At 42.7% G+C, this 27,237-nt stretch overlaps 1 protein-coding gene across 1 annotated transcript in view; it reads left to right on the top strand.

Moving 5' to 3' along the window:
- LOC145407786 (alpha-(1,3)-fucosyltransferase C-like) overlaps window positions 1-26,139 on the top strand; it is a 269,611-nt gene extending 243,472 nt beyond the window's left edge. The window contains exons 8-9 of the mRNA XM_080278650.1: window positions 23,874-24,032; window positions 25,959-26,139. Of these exons, the coding sequence (XP_080134776.1) occupies window positions 23,874-24,032; window positions 25,959-26,139 (340 nt within the window). The remainder of the gene's footprint in view (window positions 1-23,873; window positions 24,033-25,958) is intronic.
- Window positions 26,140-27,237: the final 1,098 nt, after the last annotated feature.

Here is a 27,237-nt window from a genome sequence, read left to right as displayed (position 1 = left end):
CGTTTCACCTCATCATTCCACCATGCTGTCCCTTGCACACCCTTGCATCTCCTCCTCACTCCACAAACCGCCACACACGCTGCGCCTATCTCTTCCGTGAATATCTTACATACGTCTTCCACCCTTTCCATCTGCTCTAGCTCATACCTTCTCATTGACAAACTCAGTCTCCTGACTCATACCATCCATCAGTCAATTGACCAACATGGAGAAACTCATGCAGTAGCCCTTGATATTTCCAAAGCTTTCGACAGAGTGTGGCACCGTTCCCTGCTGTCCATGTTTTCCTCGTATCTCAGTGACAGAAAAATAAGAGCAAAAGTAGATGATGTATATTCTAACTTCCACTCAGTTTACGCAAGCGTGCCACAAGGATGATTCTGGCGCCAACCCTATTCCTAGTTCATATTAATGATCTTTTATCTGTCACCCACAATCCCATCCATTCATATGCAGATGACTCAACACTTCACAGTTCATTCAGTTTTAATATCTCTAACTCTCAACTCAGTATAACCATCTCCATAAATCAAGACTTATCTAAGATCACTGAATGGGGACAAAATAACATTGTCTCATTTAATGCTAGTAAAACCAGATATATACAATTTACTAATAGACAGACATTGCCAGATTCGTATATTACCTTCAGTGCTACTAATATTCCCATCTCCAAAAGTATTGAAATTCTTGGTGTTTCATTTAACAATGCCCGTAGCTGGACCTCCCATGTCAGATCACTTCCTAAAACCGCATCAAAGAATCTTGGATTATTGTACAGAGTAACTTCTTCACTGTTGAGCAGTTAGCTATAATTTTTAAGAGTCATGTGCGCTCGCAGCTTGAATATTGCTCACCCTTAATTGTGGAATGGATGTGGAGAGGTTGCACTAAGACAGCTAAACAAAATGCAGAACAAAGTTGTTGGAATTATTAATAACCCTGCTATTATAAATAAACTACCTACCCTACAGATACTTATATGGCAAAGGCTCAGACGAAGTCGTATCAATTGTGCCACCTCTCCACGTCTTTCCTCGTGCTACACGGGCATCTGGTAGCGCTCATGACTGGAATGTCACACAGCCATATTGCAGAACTCCTGCCTATCAGAATTCTTTTATTCCCCGACCTGCATCTCTCTTGAACTCGCTGCCCCAGTGTTGTTTCTCCCCAGACTTCAACCTACAGCTGTTCAAGTCCAACTGTTACAGATATTTTATGAATGGAGGACGCCAGTAATCTGCTGAATGGATTATTTTTTTTATTCATTTGTTTTTCCTTCCACTGTTCTGTTATAAAAAAAAAATAAAAAGGAAAATGCGTCTTTTGAATGAGGGAGTCGGTGCACTGACTGAAAGTAATGGCTATTTAACTTTATTCATTTATGTTGCTCTCTGTGAATACAAAAATAGATAAGTGAAACAATAAAAAGTTGGTGAGTCTTGTTACTTTACCACTTGAATTCGTTGCAGCATTTTACCTTCACCGAGGAGGTTGTGTTTTAGCCTGCGTTTGTTTGTTTGTCTGTTAGCAGGATTGCTCGAAAAATTATGAACGGGTTTTGATGAAATTTTGTGAAAGGGTGGGCCCTGGGCGAAGGAAAAAATAGTTGAATTTTGAGAAAAGTTCTTTATGAATTTCAATGAAATTTTGTAGAAAAGTGGGCCATGGACCAAAAAAGAATTAATTTAAATTTGGGGCGGATCCGGATCCGGATTCGGATCCTATATCCACGGATATGGATCCTTTTTAATGGCAGTGGCATTGGCGAAGGTATGCTCGCTGTGAGTGCTTTCTTGTTCATTATATTTTTGCTGCCGCCAGACGACTTCAATACACTTAGTAGAGACTTTTCGAACTGGAGGGGTTGCATGTAGCCTTCATTTACCCCTTCATCACAATGGATCTTTTGAAAACTGAAGAAAATCATATGGAGATAACAACAATAAACTAAAAAATGCGTCGTCGGAGTAAACGTGTTAAGTTCTTCCGTGACTTCATCTTATTGCCTCGCTTATTAACATGAAGAAATGTGTGATGTTAATGTTTCATTAGTATCCCTTACACTTTGGTAGATCTCTGAGTGCACACTCTGAAAGGCATTGGTAACGTACTGTTGTTTTATTGCAAAGCTTTACCACTCTTCAGTCACTCTTGCGTTCTTGTTTTTGTCCCTTCATCACGATGACGTGTGTAATATTGTTGTTGCCAGGCAAGTTTAATTTTTTCATTAACGAGTCTGATTCACCTTTCTTTAATCCTTTCACTTCTAGGGTTCTCTCCCAAGCTAAATATAATCGTCTGGAAAGAGCATGAATAAAATTAAGCGTACATCATTGGGCAGAATGGACTTAATAAGAGTTATTTATTTTTAACCATTGTTATCCACGGTCTGTATCTCGCTGACTATAACTTTTCTATCACCGAGGGTTCATGTATATTGCATGTTGGTACTGAAAACTATTGAAAGGGATGAAAATTTTATGGTACTGTACAAATCTCAAAAAGCATCAGTCATGATGACTTTGGTAATTTCCGGATGATGTCCCGGGAAGGCTGGTATGTCTGTCTGGCATAAGTACGGTGCAACGTGTTAGTCCTCCATCATAATTACATACAAGTAAATGAATGTACATTATTTGCTGCACAAGGTACTACATAACAAAGCAAGTTTTTGTGAATACGTCTGTTTTTATTATTCATTATATGCAAACTTCTATAGACCATGATACCCGTATATAATACCCAGCACAGGAAATGAAGTGCCACATAGGAATATATTAAATGGTAGTGTGAGTAATATAACATAAATAAACTTTGTATATGGATTGAGTTTTAATATGGTACCCGCAGATTCCCATATGAAAACATAATAATCAAATTTTCATCATGTCACATTGTCATAAACGAACCGAAGCCTGTAATAAGGTTCACAGTTATGTGGCTTCTCGCAGGGCACACTCCACAGCTGTTATCTATTGCATTAAAAGCATAGAAGCGTCTACGGTGCTCTGTCAGAGATGAAGTTACATCGGAGCTGGTAGCATCAACTCCTTGTAGGCTTAATGAGGTCAGTGAAGGGTGATGCACAAGTCATGTACTAAACTGATGAGAAGCTCAGCCTTTTCTGTTATTCCTTCTACCTCCAGACGATATTTCTCAGCTTGCCAGAGACCTTTCGAGCTGTAAGGGTTAGATATGTTCTACATTAGTCACTGTATTAGTAGGGCGGTCTCCTGAACTGAATAAAACTGTATTTCGGATGCACGAATAAAACGAAGTATACTTGACAAAATGAAGAAATTAAAAAAAACATTTAGTTATTCAGCCGATACCTAACACATCACGTACAGATTCTATGATCGCCACATGATAATAAATCGATAACATGAGTGACGGTAAAAATTACGTTTCGTGCACTGTTTAACTGTGTTAACTGTGTAAGAGATAGACCACTATATACAACCAGTATGAATCACGTTACACGTTCTCCATCGCTCTTAACTATTATATTTACGCTACATTATTTCACTGTATGATGGCCGCACATTACTAATTCAGTCTCTGTAAGGTCGCAAAATATATTATGTTCATATACCGTACGTGTAGAAAACTTGCCATGGATAGGAGAGGAAGAATTAATAAACAAAGCACAAGTTATGTGTATCACTGCTCACCATATGCGGTTTGCAGCGATTTTTTTTTTTTTTTTTTTTAATGTGTTCGACTCTGGGCATAGGCTTCACAGCCTGCTCTCGTGGCCCAGTAGTCTTCCTACATATCATGCATCTCAACATGTCACCACTTCGTCATTAACACCCACCGTCCATATTGAATACATGCTAGGGCTGTCTCATACAAGACTGGTGTATTGGTATTACCAGGGGTATTTTTAGACATGTCGGCGGGTCTTCTGGTAGATCAGTAAAGTCTGCTTTTTTTTTTTTTTTTTTTAATGAATTTTTTTAAATTGTTCCCTGCCCCAGCGGGGATTTGAACCTGGGTCCGGTAGGACTGCAGGCCACCTCTCTACCGACTGAGCCACCGCTGCAAGGAACGGGTGAAAAACTGATAGATTGATCGGACTGTAGCCTATGTACATTCAGAGGGTTAGTGATGTACGACGTAGCAAAAAAGGGTATGTGAAAAGATAGAACTTTGAGGAACACCGCTTCTGATATCAGAGGTTGAACACTTGCCGTCTACAACAAACTTTGCTGTTTTGTTTTTGTTGCAGATCAAGGAGTTACACATATTTAATAATAATAATAATAATAATAATAATAATAATAATAATAATGATGATGATGATGATGATGATACCAGCAACAACAACAGTTGTTACCATTGTTATTATCATTATTATTATTATTATTATTATTATTATTATTATTATGGCGGAGGGTTAGTGCCCCTCCCCGGAAAACAACTAACTAAAAAGACAAACAATAAGCCTCGGACAAGGATTGACCAAAAGATGACCAAGGACCGGACAGAGGACATGATAATCGGAACGTGGAATGTAAGGGGAGCGAATGATGAGGTGAAAGAGAGAGAGATTGTCCAGGTGCTTGAGGGTGCGAAAGTTGATGTATGCGGAATAACTGAAACGAAATGGAGAGATGAGTTTGTGAGAAAATGGGAGTATGGATGGGGTATATGTGAAGGAGTAGGTGAGAATGAGAGGACAAAAAAAGGAGTATGTATAGTTGTGAGTAAAAGATGGAAGAAGTGCATGAGAGAGTATGGATCAGTTGGGTCAAGGATTGTGTGGGTAAGATTGAAAGATGGAATACAAATGTGGGCGATTGTGTGTGTGTATGCGCCAACGCAAGATCGTGCAAGCAGAGTGAGAGAAGAGCTCTGGACAAATGTGGAAGTGTGCATGGATAAGTTTGGAAGAAATGAAAGAGTGTTTTTGATCGGTGATATCAATGGTAAAGTAGGGAATGTGAAGGTGGATGGAATAGTTGATGAGTGGGGTGTGCCTACTGAGATAGATGAGAATGGCAGTGAGTTAGTGGACATTTGTGCTGGGTGGGGGTTGGTGATAGCCAGTACCCTCTTCAGGCACAAAATGATCCACAGGTATACATGGCGAGTGATGAGAAGGGTAGGTGGTGAACTGAATGAAAGGAAGGCAGTGATTGATTATGTGTGTGTGGATGAAAGGATGCGAAAATGTGTAATGGATGCAAGAGCTTATAGAGGTTGGGGGAGTGGACTTTCTGACCACTATTAGGTGGTGGCCAGAATCAAGATCCAATTAGGATGGAGAAATAGAAGAAGGGAAGGACGGGAAGAACGAGTATTTGTAAGGAGAGTGGAAAGGTTACAAGAGGATGAGAAAAAGGCAGAGTATAAGAGAGAAGTGGAGAAACAATTGGGTAAATATGAATTGGAGCAGATGGGGGACGTGGAAGGTGTGTGCAGGATATTTACAGAAGAAATATGTGCAGCATGTGATGTGGTGTGTGGGATGAAGAGAAGACGGAGGAGTGTGCAAGGAACAGAGTGGTGGAATGAGAAGGTGAGACAGGCTGTGGCACAAAAGAAGAAAGCATACAATGAATGGATAAGAAATAGGGGCGTGGAAGAAGTTGAGAGGCGGAAGAGAGAGTTATATGTAGAAAGAAAGAGGTGAAACGATTAGTAAGAGAGAGTAAGAAGATAACGGATGAGGAATTTGGAAGGAACTTGAGTGTAAAGTGGAGAGACTGTAAGAAAATGTTCTGGAAAGAGGTGAAAAGAGTAAGACAGGGTGGAAGTGAAGTTAGCAGGGGAGTGAAAGATAAAAATGGTAGATTACTGGTGGAGAAGGGAGAAAAAGTTAGCAGATGGAGAGAACACTTTAAGGAATTGTTGAACATAGAGGATGGAAGTAATGCGAGTATAAGTGGCTGGGGAATGGCTGGGAAAAGGAGGGAGGTGAGAAGACAGGAAGAAATCAGTAGGATAGAAGTTGTGGAAGCAATGAAGAAAGTTAAATTGGGGAAAGCCCCAGGAATTGATGGAGTGTGTGGTGAAATGCTGAAGTATGGGAGAGAGGTAGTAGTAGAATGGATGTGGAAAATGTGCAGATTGGCTTGGGAGGAAGGTAGAGTCCCGGAGGATTGGAAGTCAGGTATAATTATTCCCTTGTACAAAGGAAAAGGGGAAAAAGAAGTGTGGGGTAATCATAGAGGCATCTGTCTTCTTAGTATAATAGGAAAAGTGTATGGTAGGATACGTATTGACAGCGTTAGAGAAAGAACAGAGGAATTAGTTGGAGAAGAACAGGGAGGCTTTAGGAAGGGAAGAGGTTGTGTAGATCAGATATCATTCTTAGATCTTTAGTGGAAAAGTTTCTAGAGAAGGGAAAGAAGTTGTATGCGGCTTTCATGGATTTGGAGAAAGCATATGGCAGGGTGGATAGACAAGGAATGTGGAAAGTATTAAGAATATATGGAGTAGATGGGACGTTGTTGAATGCTGTGAAGAGTATGTATGATGGTGCTAAGGCTGCAGTGCATGTGGGTGGTGAACTGAGTGAATTTTTCTCTTTGAAGGTTGGGTTGAAACAGGGATGTGTCATGTCTCCATGGTTGTTCAATCTGTACATGAATGGGGTAATAAAAGAGGTACAAGGTAGTGGGTAGTGGATATTGGAGTGGCCCTGATGAGAGAGGGTAGTGTTTGGAAGCTCCCTGTACTGTTGTTTGCAGATGATACTGTGTTGTTGAGTGAAGACGAACGAGAGCTGCAAGGCTTGGTGGATGAGTTTGGGAGTGTGTGTAAGAAACGGAATCTGAAGGTGAATGTAAGGAAGAGAAAAGTGATGGTCTTTGAGAGAGGTTAAGTCAGTGAATGTACAGCGAGGTTGGATGGGGAGGAATTGGAAAATGTGAGTACGTTTAAGTACTTGGGGAGGGTGATGAGTAAGGATGGAGGTTTGAAGGATGAAGTGCTTGAAAGGGTACAGCAGGGAAGAAAGGTTGCTGTTTCCTTGAAAGCAGTGATAACAAGCAGGGAAGTGAGCATGGAAGTGAAAAAGTTACTACGTGACAGTAGTGTGATACCAACTCTAACGTATGGAAGTGAAGCTTGGACGTTGCTGGAAGGACAGAAGTCAAGAGTGAGAGCAGTGGAAATGAGTTATTTAAGAGGAGCCTGTGGGGTCACATGGAGAGACAGGCTGACAAATGAGGATATAAAGGAGCGTTGTGGTGTGGATGTGGATGTGATAGGAAGCGTTAGGAGGAATACACTGAGGTGGTTTGGCCATGTGGAGAGGATGGAGGGTGAAAGACTGACGAAGAGAGTGTATGTGAGTGAGGTGGAGGGGGGAAGAGGGAGGGGGAGGCCGAGGATGAGATGGAGGGATGGGGTGGAGAGGTATATGAGAGAGGAGGGTGTGAGTTGGGAGCAGGGCAGTGAAATGGCGGGGGACAGGGCGACGTGGAGGCGATTTGTTTGTGGCCACCCCGAACGGGATTGAGGCGTCTGGCAATAGATAGATAGATTATTATTATTATTATTATTATTATTATTATTATTATTTGTGGTAGGTGGGAGCGCTCACCATCCACTCACTCGATGTAATGCTGCTGTCGGATATCTGCCCTTTCCTCTCCTCCATCCTTCTTTCCTTCCATTCTCTTCTGTCTTTTCTTCATTCTTTCCTTGTCTTTCTGCCTATGGGTGAGTTTAAACTCCCTCTTCTGTCTTTCTTTCCTTCATTCTTTCCTATTCCTTCTGCCTGTGGGTGACTCTACACTTAGTGACAAGCCAAATGGTTTCCCGTACACCAGGAAACAATTTACTACGCTTGGTGGTAACCATATGACCAAATTTTGGCGCCTGGTGGTTTAGTGGGTAAGTATTGCGCTCCAATCGGATCGAGCCGGTGAAGGTTTATATCCAAGGGGTGGTTGGGGTTGATTGCTCATGTAATGCCACTCAGGGATGAGTGAGGCTGGTCAATCTCATCTTAAATGTCGGGACCAACTGCCTAACCCCGGGCTCTTACGCTCCTCATGGGGCACTGTAGGATTGGACGGTGGATGGATGGATGGATTATTATTAAGTTTCGCCATATAAACGGCGAAGCTTATTGTTTTCGTAAGAATTATTACTATTTTTCTGTGCACTTTTTTTGTTCTTGGGTCTTGATGATATTATACAGGAAGGTACCCTAGGGTAACCCAAGTACTTGTGCCAAATATAAATGATCTTGACCTATTTCTGCATGCCATATACTCCTTCTTGGTGCAAAAGTTGCATATTTGAATCTGGTATATCTCAGAAACTGAGATACAGCTATTTGGTTAAAAATCCTATGATAAAAATGTTTGCTGAAAAATTTGACTGAATATTTTGCCATTAGCCTAGTAGAAAGTACTTAATTCAAATCTGCTCAGTGTTTTCTTTGTCGCACGCTTTAAAGAAAACCACAAAAGCTGTAAGGCAGCAGCTTTACAGAAATACAGTTGTAATCTCTCTTATTACCTGGAAGGAATATGGTCAGAGTTAGACGTACAGTTAGCCAGTTACTGAGACATTTAAAATGTACCCATGCGTTCGTCACACCTTTGTCTTCAGATCTTGTTCATATTACTCATTAAGCTACCTTAATCTAAGTACATGATCCAAATATGAATGACCTTTCACTACATTTAAAGGTCACAGACTTGTTTATGATGCCAAAATTTCATACCATATATAATAGTTATGGCGAAGCTTCCTTATTGTGGCTACACAATAAGTAAATAGGTAACTATTTATTATCATTATTATTATTATTATTATTATTATTATACCAGTACTACTACTACTGCTACTACTACTACTACTACTACTAAGAAGAAGAAGAAGAAGAAGAAGAAGAATACTGCTGCTGCTGCTACCACTACTGCTACTAATACGACTATCATTATTATTATTATTATTATTATTATTATTATTATTAATTATTATTATTATTATTATTACTACTACTATCCTACTACTACTACTACTACTATTACTACTACTACTACTACTACTACTACTACTATTTTTAATCACCTCCATCCATTGATGAAATATATTGTGAAGATCAAAACCAACCTTCCTAATACAGTTCACCATTTAGAGTGTAATGTGAAGGTTAACACTAACCCTCATATTACAATCCGTTGGCCCCAAGCACGCCAATGGCTGTGGTTACCAGCCATCTACTATTACTATTATTATTTTATTTTATATTTATTCATATACAGTGTAAATAAAGACATTTAATTATTGGAGTCGCTGGTCTATGCAACTCTCGACCACTGTAGCTTCGTAATCCATACCCGCCAGAGAGACAGGCCCGAGGGCTGATGATCTTGTGCCCTGAGACATAGCAGAGCAGACCTCACGAGGGAGAATGACAGTCGACATCTCATCCAGGGCATAACAAAACTCTGCGATTGAAGTTTCTTCTCAGAAAGAACCTCTGCCAGTCTCGAATAGAATCTCACCGCCTCTGGACTCATCCCTTCTGATGTTGTGAACACAAGGGTGAATCGACCGTGGTCCACATGTTGGACCCTTTCTTGATAATTCCTATTTTTTTCTTGTTCATTCCTTTTGTGTGCAGCTTCGAGAGACATGACATGCTGCCATGGGATCGAATTTCCTGATGTCGAAGAACGCCCTCTGCCCACGTGTCCAGAGACCTCGAGCACTGACATCTACTCTTGCTACTACTACTACAGTTACTATTATTATTATTATTATTATTATTATTATTATTATTATTATATTGCAACTGCAGGGATGAGTGAGGCTGGTCACTCTCATCTTAAATGTCATGACCAACTTGCCTAGCCTCGGGCTCTTACTCTCCTCATGGGGCAACATAGGATTGGGTGATGGATGGATGGATGGATTATTATTATTATTATCATTGATTATTATTATTATTATTATTGTTATTTTTATTTATTATTATTATTATTGTGGTAGGTGGGGGCTCTCACCATCCACTCACTCAGTGTAGTGCTGCTCTCGGGTGTCCGCCCTGTCCTCTCCTCCATCCGTCTTTCCTTCCATCTTCATCTATCTTTCTTTCCTTCATTCTTTCCACGTCTTTCTGCCAACGGGTGACTTTACACTCCCTCTTCTGTCTTTCATTCCTTCATTCCTCTTTCTTCTGCCTATGGGTGACTATACACTGAGTGACAAGCCAAATGGTTTCCTGTACACCAGGAAACCATTTACTACGCTGGGTGGTAACCATATAACCAAATTTTGGCGCCTGGTGGTTTAGTGGGTAATTATTGTGCTCCAATCGGATTGAGCCGGTGAAGGTTTATATCCAAGGGGTGGTTGGGGTTTATTGCTCACGTAATGCCACTCAGGGATGAGTGAGGTTGGTCACTCTCATCTTAAATGTCAGGACCAACTGCCTAGCCCCAGGCTCCTACGCTCCTCATAGGGTAGTGTAGGATTGGATGATGGATGGATGGATTATTATTATTATTATTATTATTATTATTATTATTATTGTTGTTGTTGTGTTGTTGTTATTGTTAGTCATTATTAATGTTAGTAGTAGTACTAGCGTAGTAGTAGTAGTGGTAAAAGTAGTAGAAGTAATAGTAATCCATAATAACTATCTATCGTTAGGGGGCTAGTTCCTACTATGAGCCATCTCCATGTACAGTATGTCTGTCCATGGCTCCGCCCTCCACGAGCCCAGTGTCACTTAAGTTCCCCTGAACCACATCCTTCCACCTGTTCTGTTGCTTTCCTCACGACCTTCTTCCATCCATGGGCCTTCTCCATGCTCTCTTGATTGGCTCTTGCTTCTCATTTCTAACAGCATGACTGTACGGTACCATCTCAACATTGCTGTTCTGATCTCACTGATACACACCTCACCTTCTCATCGCCTCTCGTCATCATTTCTTAGAGACCTAACCGAAATACCCAACACCCATTTAAGCATCCGCATTTCTGCTCATTCAGGCTCCTCTTCTTCAGTTTGCAGATCTCTGGCCTATGCATCAGGATCGGTCTCATCACTGCTTCATGGATTTTTATATTCAACTTTTGTGGCAATCTTTAGTCGAACATGTCTCCAGATACTGGTACCTCCTACCACTTCTTTCAGCCTTCCCCTACTCTTTCGTCAATCTCTTCCTGCAGCCATCAGTTCAAGTTCTTATTACTTTACCACCTGTTTCACCTCCTTGTCACTTACATCTCTAATCTGTACTCTGTCTCCCTCTCTCATGCTATTAACCTGTACTTCTGACTTTTGGGAGTTTACCTTGAGAACCTCACTGTGCAATATTTCCCGCCATTGCAACACCCTTTCTTTCAACTCTTCCTCCAATCCTGCAGCTATTACAAAATCGTCGGCCATCGTCTCTGTCACTTAATTCTTCATGTAAGTCATCCATCACAGTGACACAAAAATGGGCTAAATGTTCATCTCAGGTGCAGTCCAACTTCCATTCCAGATTTCTCTGTATCTCCATCCTTTGTCCTGACTGCTGTACTGGCTCCTTGATATAGTTCTTCCACCATCCATACCATCTTTACTAACACTTCTTCCTTAGACACCAGTTAGCCACTCCCCTTGGAACTCTAATATGGGCCTTTTCAGAGTCAGTGAAAGCACGGTACATCTTCCCGTTACCCTCTAAAATTTTCTTCTGCAACTGCCTGATAATGAAAATGGCGTCCACCGTGTCTTTCCTTTTCATTAACTCAAACTGCATGCTATCATTTCCTGCTTCAGTCCTCAAGCTTTCATCTAAAACCATTTCTAGTAGCGTCCTTCAACTTAATTCCTCTATCATTTCCATTGTAACTCATTGTGTTCCCTGTATACCAGTGATACTATATATATATATATATATATATATATATATATATATATATATATATATATATATATATATATATATATATCCCTGTATACCAGTGATACTATATATATATTGTTACGTTGTCCGCCTTTCCGTTCCCACGGATGCAGCCGTTACAGCTGGGCTAGGGGGATTATGCAGTATGTATCCGCGTCATTCGCGGAGTTTATATTAGCGAGTGCTACAAATTCTTTTGTTTCTTTCGTTCCTGCCACTGAGGGCAATTTTATTTAATACCATGCTGAGAATGCATTTGATTATTTTGATTGTCTTGTGTGAGCTACCAGTATATTTAATGATGTTTTGCTTGCATTAGAAGTACCAGTTTATTGTAGAGAGAGAGAGGGGCACGAATATAAGTTCTTATTAATTAATTTGATTATGCGTTCGCGCTTCGCCGTGCACGAGCCTTGATCAGAGTCAGTCTCTTCCCAGCTAGCTTCCGTATCGTGCGTGTGTGCACACTCTCTCTCTCCCCAGTCATTTTTATGCCGAGCTGGCGTTTTCATTTAAGTTTATTTTTATTCTTTTTGTTGCTGACTGAGGGAAGTAGATATTTTATTTGTTTTTGTGACCTTGTTGTCTTTGGAGGGCCAGTCTAGCTCACCGTAGTCTCTCGCTGCCTTTGTTAACGTTCCCCAACACACGTACATACACACACACACACACACCCCTAACCCCTACACTGTTTAATCCCATCTCTTTGCACAAGGCTAGTGAGAACTATCGTGAGCCATTAACTGCGTTCCCCCTTGGACACGGGTTAAGTAGAAGTCGTCACCACCGGAAGTGGGAGGTGTTCCTGTATACTGTCTCGGGCGGTATTACTTCCGGTAGTGACGATAGTAGGCTAGATCTATAGGTAGGCTGTTCCGTTTTATTATCAAAGTACAGAGTGTTGCGTTCTTAAGTAAGTACTTTTCCGTTGCGCAGTTTTTCTCTAGTTTGCGGAGTGTCAGTGCCGGGGTCTGCGTTATTTTTGCAACGCAGTGGAGGCCGAACATCTAAGGCTGACTTGTTGTCTTTTTTGTAATAGCCCCGGACTGGCGCCACCGTAACAGTGGCGACCTCGCATCAGGATATCCTAACAGTGCCTTTTTCTTGCTAGGATATCGTTACCTTGGCGTTCTCTGTGCTTTGAGGTGAAGTTGATGTGTTTGTAGTTTCTCAGTCAGCATTAGTATTTCATTATTCAGTACTGCCATTGATTTGTCGCCATGGAGTCACGCGTGTCTACACCAGATCGCGTACGTGCTGAGTCACCTGTGGATATGGAAAATATGGAACAACGAGAGGCACATAGCAAAGGTACTCCCCGTGTGAGCCCTGAGTTTGACTATGGTGCTGAGTTGCCTCGTTTCGCTACCCCACTATTACCATCTATGATGCCGCCGAGCCAGTTAAGAGCAGTTCCCCCGGGTATGTCTGGTGCTTTCCCTGGAGCTGTTCATTCCACTCCCATATACCCTGGAGTCTTGTCACCGGAGGCTCAGTTGCAGTTGGAGTTTAAAAAGATGGAGATGCAGCGTGCAAAAGAAGAGAGGGAGATGGAGATGCAGCGTGCAAGAGAGGAGATGGAGTTGCAGCGTGAAAAAATGCGATTTGAGCTGGAGAAGACTCGCTTGGAGGTGACTGCTAATAGACCAACTTCAGATACCCAAACCTCAGGCCGTGCAGAGGATAGGGAGAGTTGGTTCTCAAGGAGTCTAAAATTAGTGCCAGCATTTGATGAGTTGAAGGTGACAGAATGGTTTGTCAGGTTTGAGAAGAAGGCTAGGGAGTTTGAGTGGCCAAGGCAGCGCTGGGTGGGGTTGGTATCTAATGTGCTGAAGGGAAAAGCCTTGGAAGTGTATAATAGGTTGAGCCCTGAGGATGTAGATGATTATGATGAATTTAAAACAGCCATCCTGAAGGCATATGAACTTAGACCAGAGGCTTATCGGTTGTTGTTCCGTGGTGCTCGGAAAAGGCCTGCTGACACCTATATGGCCTACGCCAGGTATCTGGAGGAGAGGTTAGACGAGTGGTTGCTGAGTGAGAGCGCCACTTCGTATAACGAGGTGCGTGAACTGCTTTTGATGGAACATTTTACCAACATGGCTGACAAAGAAATTGGTGTTAAAATTAGGGAGAAGAGATTTAAGACCGTGAAGGAAGCAGCGACGTGGACTGATGACCGGGTGTTTGCCTTGCGGAGTATGGGGGTCAAGTATGCTAATTTTCAGTATTCCAGGGAGAGGACTGTGAGTGGCCCTGCCTGGGATAAATCTCCCGTGAATCAGTCCAAGGGAAGTACAGAGGAGAAAAGTAATTCTGGGAGAAAGAGCCCTGTATCCAGTTCGAAGCTAGTTTGTTACTTTTGCAAACAGAGTGGGCACATCAAGCCTAACTGCCCTAAGTGGAAGGCCTCCCAAAATGCCAAACCAATGGCACTAATTGTAGGTTTGAGTCAGGTGAACGAGAGGAGTTGGGAGAGTGGTAACGGTGAGGGAGAAGTCTGTGGAAAGCTGGAGTGTAGCCGGCTGTGCTCGCTGCCAGCTCAGGCTGGAAAAGTTACCCAACATGCTACGCCACCTCCGGATGAACTGCCTCAGAAATCGTCCCTAGACTGGTGTAAACCTTTTATATGTCACGGCACAGTGAAAATTCATGGGATCAGTTATCCAGTTACTGTGGCTCGTGATACCTGTGCACAACAGTCTGTGTGCAGAAACGTGACTGGAGGGCCTGTAAACTCAGGGAAGTATGTGCTGTGTAGAGGCATGAACTCAGATGAATACTATGATTATGTTCATGTGGAACTTGATTGCCCCATTGTTCAGGCTGCAGCTCAAGTAGTTGTTGCTGATGTAATGCCAGTAGAGGGGATTGATTTTCTGCTGGGGAACGACCTGGCTGGGGAGAAAGTATTTCCATCTCTTCCCCCACCAGTTGTTGTGGCAGAGAAGTGTTTTGATGCCCCAGAAATTGGTATTGAAGTTGATGCAGAAGTGGAAGCCATGTTTCCGGTCTGTGCAATTACACGATCTATGGCACAAGTTGCAGCCCGGGAGGAAGAACTGGTGAAGTCACAGGTTCTTGGGGTCGACTGTGGTGAGGCAGGGCCACCAATGGAGGAACCTAGTGAGCAGAGTGTTGCTGTAGTGGGTGAGGAGAGTGGGAATGCGTGCATGGGCGCCGCTCCACTTCCCACTCAGGACACTAGAGGTGGTGTTGAGTGTGTCTGTGTGGAGACTGAACCCAGCCCATCGACTGAATTAGGAGAATTTCAGGACGCTGGGGTCGACTGCGGGGATGCAGGACCACCGTCAAACGCGCCTGAGGAACAGAGTGTCACTGTTGAGGGTAGAGGTGATGATGATGTCAGTGTGGAGTCTGACATTCCTCCCCCTGTCGAGTGTACTAGAGGTGACGCTGAGATTGATCGCCCTTCGCAATCCAGTGTCCCGACCAGTCCCTTATCTCAGTCCTCAGTAGAGCTGGTGGGTGTTGGGCCAGCAGAATTGAGGGTGAAGCAACAGGAGGATGTAACATTAAAGCCCTTGTTTGCTCGAGTAGGGGAAGAAAGAAGTATGGAGTGTGGTAAGGAGGAGTTCCTGATTAAAGACAATGTTTTACATCGCCGATGGACGCCCACTGGCGCCACGGTGGATGGAGGAGTGGGTGAGTTAGTGCAGGTGGTGGTTCCTGTGCAGTATAGGGTGCCGTTAATACAGTTAGCACATGAGGGACCTTTAGCGGGTCACTTGGGAAACAGAAAGACAGTGCAGCGCTTAAGATATAATTTTTGGTGGCCAAGTATGCCGGGACAAGTTGCTGCGTACATTAAGAGCTGTCACACGTGTCAGTGGGCAAGCCTAATCAAGTTCTTCCTGTGGCCCCTTTGATTCCCATTCCTGCAGTTGAACCTCCGTTTACCCGGGTAATCATTGATATCGTGGGCCCTTTACCTCCTACTTCTGCTGGAAACAAGTATTTGTTAACCATAATGGATGTTACAACGCGATACCCAGAGGCTATACCAATCAGAAGCATGCAGGCGAAGTCAGTAGTCAAGCAACTTATCCTGTTCTTTACTCATTTTGGCCTGCCCAAGGAGTTGCAGTCACACCGTGGAGTGAATTTTACATCTAATTTGTTTAAGCAGACAATGACAGAGTTGGGCATCAAACACATTTTGTCCAGTGCCTACCATCTGCAGTCACAAGGTGCCCTGGAGAGGCATCATCAGACCTTAAAGACCATGCTGCGCAGCTTCTGCTATGATAGTGGAAAGGATTGGGACCTAGCGGTACCCTTTGTTATGTTTGCAGTGAGAGAGGTACCAACTGAGTCGTTAGGGTTTTCACCCAATGAGTTAGTGTTTGGGCACAGAGTTCGTGGTCCCTTGGATGTGGTGCGAGAGGCCTGGAGTAACAACAAATCTGGCAACCAGGAATCCCTGCTTGACTATGTCTGCAGCACTCGGGAGAGACTGCATTGCGCTTTAGAGCTTGCCCGTGACAATCTAATAGGGGCTCAAGCGAAAATTAAGGTTCATTACGATAAGGTCAGAAGTCGTGAGTTTAAGCAAGGAGATGAAGTTTTGGCACTGCTGCCCATGCAAGGAAAACCTCTGGCGGCTAGATTCAGTGGTCCTTATATTGTGAAGAAGAGAGTTGGGGAACTTGACTATCTAATTGTTACCCCAGATAGGCGGAAGAGTACTCAGTTGTGCCACATTAATATGTTGAAGCCATACTACCGCCCAGTTGATTCTCATTGTGGGATGACTGCTGATGTCTCTCACCTGGGATGTGAAGGACGGGGAAGGGAGGACGTGGCATCAAGGGAACGTGCTGTGGAGGGAGCTGTTGGTGCCGGTGATGTGAGTAGTGGACCAGGGTTACAGCCACAGTCCCTGGAAGGTGATTTTGGAGTGGACGTTGAGGGAACCAGGGATAAGAGCGCTCCTGTAGTTTTGGTGGTTGGTAGTGAGTTGGAGGAGCAGGAGGAAGTGCTTAGTCGTGGTGAGATGTTACCAGCTGACCTATGGGAGGGCAATGGTTATGCAGCTCTGGTGGAGAAATTGCGACACCTTGAGCCAGTAAAGCGAGAAGAGCTGTGCAACAGATTATGGAAACATCCGAAAGTTTTTGGAGATTCACCGGGATTGACAACTTGGGGCTACTCATGACATTGACGTTGGGGATAGTAAGCCTGTAAAATTAGCTCCTTACCGCATCAACCCTATCAGACAGAAAGCTCTCGATAATGAGATCAAGTATATGTTGGACCATGGATTGATCAAGAGGAGTTTCAGTGAGTGGAGTTCACCAGTTACCTTGCAGCCGAAGCCAGATGGGAAGGTTAGGTTGTGTGTGGACTTCCGGAAAGTTAACTCACTGTCTAAGACCGATGCTTATCCTTTACCTCGGGTCGATGACTCCGTGGACAAGGTGGGAAATGCCACTTATATCACCAAACTTGACTTAGTAAAAGGATACTGGCAGGTCCCGCTGACGGAACGGGCTAAACAAGTGGCTAGCTTTGTTGTCAGTGGTGCAGTATATCAGTGCCAGGTGATGCCTTATGGATTGAAGAATGCTCCAGCCACTTTCCAGAGGCTTATGGATAAAGTGGTGGATGGCATACCCAATTGTGTCGTTTACATCGATGATGTCATTGTGTATGACACCAAGTGGGAGGAGCACCTTGATCATGTGGAAATGCTCATTAAGCGGTTGGAGGAAGCTGGCTTAGTAGTCAACTTAGACAAGTGCGAGTTCGTACGTGCTAAGGTCCAGTACCTTGGATTTGTTGTGGGACATGGGCAAGTGGCTCCACCTCGGGCTAAGGTGGATGCCATTTCCAACTTTGCAGCACCCCAGTGTCGCCGTGCCCTCCAGCGATTTTTGGGCATGATCGGCTATTACCGAAGATTCATTGGGAATTACTCCACAGTGCTTCCCCTCTTACTGACTTATTGCGCAAGGATAAGAAGTGGCAGTGGACAGCCGAGTGTGAGCAAGCTTTTATTACGGTTAAGTCTCTGCTGTGCCACCACCCTATATTGCGTGCACCAGATTTTGACAAACCTTTTGTGCTGGCAGTTGATGCTAGCCGAGTAGGGGTAGGAGCAGTGTTGATGCAGCCAGATGAGGGCCAGGTTGAACATCCCATATCATACTTCTCAAAGAAGTTTAATAGAGCCCAGAAGAACTATTCTGTCATAGAGCAGGAGTTATTAGCGATTATCCTGGCCCTGCAACACTTTGCTGTCTACCTGCCCCCTTTTGGCCCTGTGATCAAGATTTATTCAGACCATCATCCCCTGCAGTTTTTGAACAAGTTTAAATTTAAGAACCAGCGTTTGACCCGCTGGAGTTTGCTTTTGCAAGAGTACAATTTAGAAGTTAAGCATATTAAGGGGATTGATAACGTAATTGCTGATTGTTTATCCAGGGAGGGGTCAGGGTCTTGATTCGAAAATTTTGATCCAGGGCTCAAAATTTTCCCTTGGGGAAGGGCGTGTTACGTTGTCCGCCTTTCCGTTCCCACGGATGCAGCCGTTACAGCTGGGCTAGGGGGATTATGCAGTATGTATCCGCGTCATTCGCGGAGTTTATATTAGCGAGTGCTACAAATTCTTTTGTTTCTTTCGTTCCTGCCACTGAGGGCAATTTTATTTAATACCATGCTGAGAATGCATTTGATTATTTTGATTGTCTTGTGTGAGCTACCAGTATATTTAATGATGTTTTGCTTGCATTAGAAGTACCAGTTTATTGTAGAGAGAGAGAGGGGCACGAATATAAGTTCTTATTAATTAATTTGATTATGCGTTCGCGCTTCGCCGTGCACGAGCCTTGATCAGAGTCAGTCTCTTCCCAGCTAGCTTCCGTATCGTGCGTGTGTGCACACTCTCTCTCTCCCCAGTCATTTTTATGCCGAGCTGGCGTTTTCATTTAAGTTTATTTTTATTCTTTTTGTTGCTGACTGACGGAAGTAGATATTTTATTTGTTTTTGTGACCTTGTTGTCTTTGGAGGGCCAGTCTAGCTCACCGTAGTCTCTCGCTGCCTTTGTTAACGTTCCCCAACACACGTACATACACACACACACACCCCTAACCCCTACACTGTTTAATCCCATCTCTTTGCACAAGGCTAGTGAGAACTATCGTGAGCCATTAACTGCGTTCCCCCTTGGACACGGGTTAAGTAGAAGTCGTCACCACCGGAAGTAAGTGGGAGGTGTTCCTGTATACTGTCTCGGGCGGTATTACTTCCAGTAGTGACGATAGTAGGCTAGATCTATAGGTAGGCTGTTCCGTTTTATTATCAAAGTACAGAGTGTTGCGTTCTTAAGTAAGTACTTTTCCGTTGCGCAGTTTTTCTCTAGTTTGCGGAGTGTCAGTGCCGGGGTCTGCGTTATTTTTGCAACGCAGTGGAGGCCGATCATCTAAGGCTGACTTGTTGTCTTTTTTGTAATAGCCCCGGACTGGCGCCACCGTAACAATATACATATATATATATATATATATGGAGCCTCTGTGGTACGGTGGTATAGTATGCGTTTCGTACACGGGTGAGCCAGGGTTCGCGCCCCGCCAGGGTAATAAACTTTGGGAGTGTTCACCCGGCCACGTACTGCATTGGCGGACACAAGGGGTGCTGTGGTTGAACCAGTGTCGCATACTATAAAGTATGCTTGCACCCAGTCGACTTGCGCGGGCCGATTACACTGGGTTCACAGACTACACACACTTCCAAAGCCACTCCAACACTACAATAATATTACACTTACGAGCACTTCTCACCCTACATACAATCTCTACTAGACAGCCTAAGCCACTTGATAGAGATACTTTGGCTGTATCGTCCCGACTTCGGTCGGGATAGGCCGGTCTTGCAGTGGACACTCAAACGGCTGATGAGATGATATATATATATATATATATATATATATATATATATATATATATGCAAATGTAATATACGAAAGTACTCACTGTCGCTCCTTTCATTTCACCTGTGGTTATTTTCCATATTTATATATATATATATATATATATATATATATATATGTATATATATATATATATGTATGTGTATATATATATATATATTATATATATATATATACACACGCAGTATATCATCATCACCAGCTGTTGAGTGTCCACTGCAGGAGCGGCCTATCCCTACCGAAGCAGGGACTATACAGCCAATGTACCTCTACTCATTGGCTTAGGCTGTCTGGCAGAGACTGTGTATAGGGTGAGAAGTGCTTGTAAGTGTGATTGTAATGTTAGAGTGGCTTTGGATGTGTGTGTAGTCTGTAAACCAAGTGTAATTGTCCTGCCTTAACCCGCCCAGTCCCGGCCACTTTTTGACCACTGGTACCCCCCAATCCCGGTCAATTTTTGACTTTTTTTTTTTGCTAAAACTTTCGCTTTTGGTGAGAAACATCGAAAATTCATAGAGAAATCGCTCACAGGTTTAAAATACTCATTACAGGTAGGAGAGCCTCCTTACTTTACTGGGTTTTCTATCAGGCTGGCGCCAAAGAAAACGAGTTCTATGGGAGGATAACTATTTCACACCACTCATAAACGGTATTTATTTATTTACTGTTACGAATTTATATGTAGTACAAAAGTATATTGGTTTTCAAGCAGTAATATAGGCATTATAAGCATTGTTTCACTCGCTAATACCTGACCTTTTTTTGCCACATTACCTGATCATCATTTCTAACTGTTTCTTCCTCTAATGCTATGTAAAGTTTGTCCTCCACATTGTCATTGATTGGGGAATCACTCTGGCCCTGAATTTCGTACCGTGGCATGACATGGCTATACTGGTCAGGTCACTGATAACAGGTGAATTGCTGAGAAAAGGGCATGCAGGGGGGGGGGAGGAGGTCATGCTGGGTAAGGCATTGTCTCTGCCTGGCATCTTGTTGAGGCAGGTGTCCCGTGTATATGTACCAAAAATGACTAGCGAAAATTGAAAATTGTGGAAATTATGAACCTTGCAATTGCAGGACGTTGAAGTACGTCCTCGGGATTAGCTGTGACAAAACGTGAGGACGTGGAATTACGTCCTCGGGACGGCACGGGTTAAGCCGACTGGGTGTAAGCATACTATACCTCATACCAATTAATCTGGCCAGGCATGTATGGCAACACTGTTCCTGCCGAGATTCTGATTGGCTGGAGGTGTTTGTTCGATTTCGTTGTTGCTAAAACTGATACTCTTTTTATTATGAGATATGATACTGAGTTTGTCGACAATACAATCGTCAAAAGCAATAAGAAATCCGTTATATACTTATGAACAATGAAATTTTCGTAGGAAGATAGAGATATGAGTCAACAAAGTATTATAACCGTCCAAGTCAAGGTCAGCATTCGAACAATTCCTTTAAATCTCCGACACTCCGTAATATAACAGAAAATTAAGGAAACCTGCTTAATCTAAGGGTTGGTATAACACATTTAAATTTTAAGATCAGTCCGTACTGTGATAATAGAGGATATATAATGAAACAGTTTTCCTTTAGCCTACTTTGATTTCTCGCGATTTTTTCAAACCTCCCTCCCCACAGAACTCATCTTTTCATTAGAATTTTTAATTATTCAGAGTTGTGGCACGATTTAAGGGTGCGGACTGATCTTAAAATTTAAATGTGTGTTATACCAAAGCTTAGATTAAGCAGGTTTCCTTAATTTTCTGTTTTATTACAGAGTGTCGGAGATTTAAAGGAATTGTTCGAATGCTGACCTTGACTTGGACGGTTATAATACTTTGTTGACTCATATCTCTATCTTCCTACGAAAATTTCATTGTTGATAAGTATATAACGGATTTCTTATTGCTTTTGACGATTGTATTGTCGACAAACTCAGTATCATATCAGATAATAAAAAGAGTATCAGTTTTAGCAACAACGAAATCGAACAAACACCTCCAGCCAATCAGAATCTCGGCAGGAACAGTGTTGCCATACATGCCTGGCCAAATTAATTGGTATGAGGTATAGTACACGACACTGGTTCAACCACAGCATCTTCTATGTCCGCCAAAGTAGTAAGTGGCTCGGTAAACGTTTCCCAAGTGACTCGGTGAACGCTTCCCAAAGTTTTTACAACTCTGGCGGGAGGCGAACCCGCGTCCACCAGCGCGCGAGACGCACGCTCTACCACTGTAGCACAGAGGCTTCGTATATATACATATATATATATAGAAGGTGACCATTCCCAACCTTCTGACTATCGTCCAATTGCTTTAACATCATGTGTCTCAAAAGTTTTCGAGTATATTCATAACAGAAAAGTTTTAAAGCATCTTTCCTATGACAACCTTCTTTCTGATCGTCAGTATGGGTTCCGTCAGGGACGCTCCACTGGCGATCTCACCTACCTTTCAGACTCCTGATCATCCTCCTTTCGGGACTTTGACAAAAGCTTTGCCATTGCACTTGACATCTAAAATGCTTTCGATAAGTCTGGTATAAATCTTTAATTTCCAAACTGCCCTCTTATGGTTTCTGTCCTTCTATCGGCACCTTTATCCATAGCTTCCTTTCTGGTCGCTCTATAGCCGCTGTTGTAGATGGCCATCATTCTTCTCCTAGATCTATCAACAGTGGTGTTCCTCAGGGCTCTGTTCTATCAACAACTCTCTTCCTTTTAGTCATCAATGACCTTCTAAGCTGTACCTCTAACCCTATCCACTCATACGCTGATGGTTCCACCCTTCACCTTTCCATTCAGTTCTTGCAATGTCCATCTCAGCAGTTATTTCAACAAACAAGGGATGATACTATGGCACCCTTAATGTCTCTGACTTGGCTCGTATCACTGACTGGGGTAAGAATAATCGTGTATTTAATGCACCTATTAACCCGATAAAATCTTCCATAGGAGTAACCACCAATGTTTAATAACATCCAGCTCAATCCTGCATCATCCTTCAACATGCTTGGGATTTCATTCATTCGGGACTTATACTGGAAAGATCATATTACATCTCTTGTAAAATCTGCTTCCAAGAGATTAGGTGTGCTAAGCCGGTTCCGTACCTTCTTTACCCCTGCACAGTTGTTGACTTTATAAGTTGGTTTTATTCGCCCCTGTGTAGAGTACAACTCTCATTTGTGGGGAGGCTCTCCACATACAGCTCTTCTCAATAGGGTGTAGTCAAAGGCTTTTCGTCTCATCAACTCTCCTGCTCTTACTGGCTCCCTTCAACCTCTGTCTCTTCTCCACACTGTTGCATCTTTATCTCTTTTCTATCTCTACTTCATTGGTCACGGCTCCTCTGAACTGTCTGTTTGCATCCCTCCACCTCTACAATTGGCGCGTAGCACCCGTCTAGCAATAAACTCTCATCCCTTTTTTGTCCAAATCTCTAATGGAAGAGTTAACCGTTACTCTCAGTCCTTCATTTATGCAACAGGTTGACACTGGAACTGTCTCCCTCTGTCGTATTTCCACTTCCTATGATCTCCAGTCTTTCAAACACAGTGTTTCCAGGCATGTCGAAATGAGCGGGTCTTGAATTTTGCTCTCTTTTGTATTGTTTTAGTATTTTCCTTGGAAGGAACGGTTTGCGTGCTCCTGGCCTTTGGTTCCTTCTTCCTTGTATTAAAAATATATTATATATATATATATATATATATATATATATATATATATATATATTTTTCCTCCTTCGAATACCGCAGGGGTGTGTGCGGCTATCAGAGATATCTTTTATGCATTGTTAAGGCTGGCAGTAGAATTATCAATGTTTACTGTAAGCCTCTGGATTTCATACGGTCTCCTGCTGTGAAGTAGGGCTTCACGGTTTTGTAGTGCTTGTTGTTGCTGAATGTTTTGCCCCTTTTTTCTTAGTTTTCTGTTCCTCCCTCCCTTTCCTTTGCTCCCCCCCTCACTCTTTTCCAGTCACTGTGAACCCTGTCTTAATTTTCATGTCATCTTTACCAATTCTCCTCTTAGGTATGACGTTGTACCTGTGGTGTTCGGTTTGGCAAACTATTCCCAGCTGGCGCCGCCCCAGTCCTTCATCAACGTGCTGGACTATCCCAGCGTTGAGCACCTCGTTAGACATCTGCAGTACCTTGACAAAAACGACACTGCTTACAACCAGTTCTTCAGGTAAGATGTTGGGTGTATATGTCTGGTACCGGCAATATTAACAGTGATAATATGTTGAGGAAGTAACTTTTGTAGCAGGCTGTAGTGAATTGTAGGAAAATGTGTTAATAGTAATTATTGTAGCTAAATGCATTGACAGGTATCAAGAGATGTATATAAATGTAACGATGGTGATGGTAACAGTGGCAACTAAAGGTAGTTAATCCTTCCTGTTTTCCTCAAGAACTGTACTACACCCTGCCTTGACAAACTTTTTCTCTTCTGTCAACTTTCCTTTCTAGAAGTTTGCTCTCATTCAGCCTGACCCAAAGAAGGTTGACTATTCCCAGACCTCTATCACCCAATTGCTTTAACATTCTGTATTTAAAAAGTTTTTAAATATATGACTAACATAAATATATAAATAAATAAATAAATAAATAAACTAATAAAGCATCTTTCCTATCACAACCTTCTTTCCGATCGTCAGTATGGGTTCCGTCAGGTTTGCTCTACAGGCGAACTTCTTACCTACGGTACCTTTTAGACTCCTGGTCATCCTCCTTTCGGGGCATTAGAGAAAGTGTTGCAGTTGCACTTTATGGATCGAGTCTGACATAAATCTTTAATTCCCAAAATGCCTTCTTTCGGTTTCTATCCATGTGCCTTCATCTCTAGCTTCCTTTCTGGTCGTTCTGTAGCCGCTGTTGTAGTCGGCCACCGTTCTTCCCCTAGAGCTATCAACATTGGGGTTCCTCAGGGTTCTGTCCTATCGCCAACTCTCTCCCTTCAGTTCATCAATGACCTAACCCTGTCCATTCATCCGCTGATGACTCCATCCTTCACCTTTCCATTCGCTTCCCATAGCGTCCATCTCAGCCTTTACATCATCAAATAAGGGGTGAGGCTATGGCACCCATCATTCTAACTGGGGAAAAAGTAATCTTGTTGCTTTTAATGCTTCAAAAACTCAGTTCCAACATCTTTCAGCCCGTCATAATCTTCCGCAGGAGTATCCTCTTATTTTTGACAATATCCAACTCAGTCCTGCATCGTCTTTAAATATATTTGTGGTTTCATTCTCTTGGGATTTATCTTGGAACGATCATTTTACCTCTCTTGTAAAATCTGCTTCCAAGTGATTAGGTGTGCTAAGCCAACACCGTGCCTTCTTTACCCCTTCACAGTTATTGACTTTAAACACAGGTTTTATTCTCCTCTGTGTAGAATACAACTCTTATGTAAGGAGAGGCATCCCACATACAGCTCTCCGCAACAAGGTGGAGTCAAGGGCTTTTCATCTCATCGACTCTCCTGCTCTTGCTGGCTCCCTTCAACTTCTGTCTCTTAGCCGCACTGTTGCATCTTTATCTCTTTTCTTTCGCTTCTTTAATAGTCACAGCTCCTCTGAACTGTCTGCTTGCATCCCTCCACTACTACGGCGGGCGTGTAGCATCCGTCAAAAAGCAAACGCTCATTCCTTTTCTGTGCAACTCTCTAGTGATAGAGTTAACCGTTACTCCCAGTCCTTCATGTATGAAACAGGACAATTCTGGAACTGACTTCCTCTGTCTATATTCCCTACTGCCTATAACCTCCAGTCTTGCAAACGCAATGTGTCCAGGCATCTCGAAATGAACAGATTTTGAATTTGGCTCTGTCACATTTTTTTTTCCCTTGGACAGAGCAGTCTTACGGGTTTCTGGTCTTTGGTTCCGTCTTCCTCGCGTGAGAAAACAACAACTAAATTTAGTGATGGTGGTGGTAACTGTTGTAGTTAAATGTAGCGATAGTGATAATGACTGATGTTGCTAGATGTAGTGGTAGCTTTAAAGTTTGTAAGAAATATACTAATCACTTCATTATGAAGGATCTCTACAAAGCAAAATAAATTCCATTTGCGGTGGCGACATCATGATATAGATTTCATCCATTCTCTCTTTGCAGGTGGAAGCAGCACTACTGGGTGGACGATGGATGGAGCAACAAAGCCCAAGGGTTCTGCGATTTGTGCAAGAGACTCCATCAGTACAAGCCACAGACCTACCATAATATCAGAGAATGGTTTATGGACAAGGGAGGCTGCAAAAAGCTCAATACCAGAGCCTGGGATATGTGGATTCGGTGAGTCAGGTAAAAAAGAAAAAAAAGAAAGAAAAAGGATGGTGAATTTAACCTCTTCAAACCAATGATGGATTTATCGTATATTTACTCTGTAAATTATTATATATGCATTTTAGTAAAAATCACTTATTGAAAGGTTTAACGAAAAGTATTGTATATCTAACCCTTCCAGCACAAGAAAAAAAAAATCTGATGTTGAATAAATATTTCTGGAAGTAGCAAACTCAGATAATGAAGTACGTCCTCAGGTTGCCCTGGTTAAGTGTAGTGGTAAATGAACAGTGGCAATTCCAATGAACAGTTGTAATGGCAATAATAACTATGGCCCTGGATAATCTGGATCGAGGTGAAGAATCAAGGTGAAAGTAGAGGGGCACTTGGTGGAGCGCATCTCTCCGACAAGGGCAACGTAATTTTCAAACCACTCTTCGTAATGGGTTAGGTTTTCTCATCACTGATTAGGGTCTCGCTGTAAGTGTTTTCCGGATCCAGAAACTGTAATACGATCCGGATCGGTCCAAAAAGTTAATCGATTGTTCTCTGGGACATGGGCTGTCTACCCACCAGATTTGGTCCAAACCTCTTTTTTAGGTTTTGAGTAATCCAGCTAACAGACAGACAAACAAACAAACGGGAGTGAAAACATATTCTTCTTGTCGGAGAAAAAGCTTTTAGGCGATGGCGAAACAGATGGCAGCATTAATGGAGAGTCGTGCTGGTAGTGAAAACTGTTGTCCGCCCACTTTGTCGTTCTATAATTTAAAATTGCCATGTCTCCATGTTTAATGCGCAGCGATAATGGTAGATTTCCAGTAGCATATGATTCAAGTCATGAAAGTTTGTTATGGAAATTATATAAAGCCGTAGTATTGTCTAACTCTGCCACTGAGAGGGGAAGTAAGTGGCAAAAGAAAAAAAAAAACTCCAGGTTAGGTTGGGCGAGCTATAGGATTTGTGGCAAAGTTTCAACAAGGGAAGTGGGGGATCGTGGTGAAGAACTTAAATGAGATGGTGAAACATATAATAACAACGGTGATGGGATGTTGGTGGTGGTGATGGTGATGAATACTTTACACTGTCCACTTTAGCTTGGCTTAAAATA

The sequence above is a fragment of the Coenobita brevimanus genome, chromosome 74 (assembly GCF_032717465.1).
Source record: "Coenobita brevimanus isolate Jiangsu-jjx chromosome 74, ASM3271746v2, whole genome shotgun sequence".
In the NCBI taxonomy this organism is placed as follows: domain Eukaryota; kingdom Metazoa; phylum Arthropoda; class Malacostraca; order Decapoda; family Coenobitidae; genus Coenobita; species Coenobita brevimanus.
Note: the sequence above shows the minus strand (reverse complement) of the source record. Positions and strands in the feature narration are given on the sequence as shown.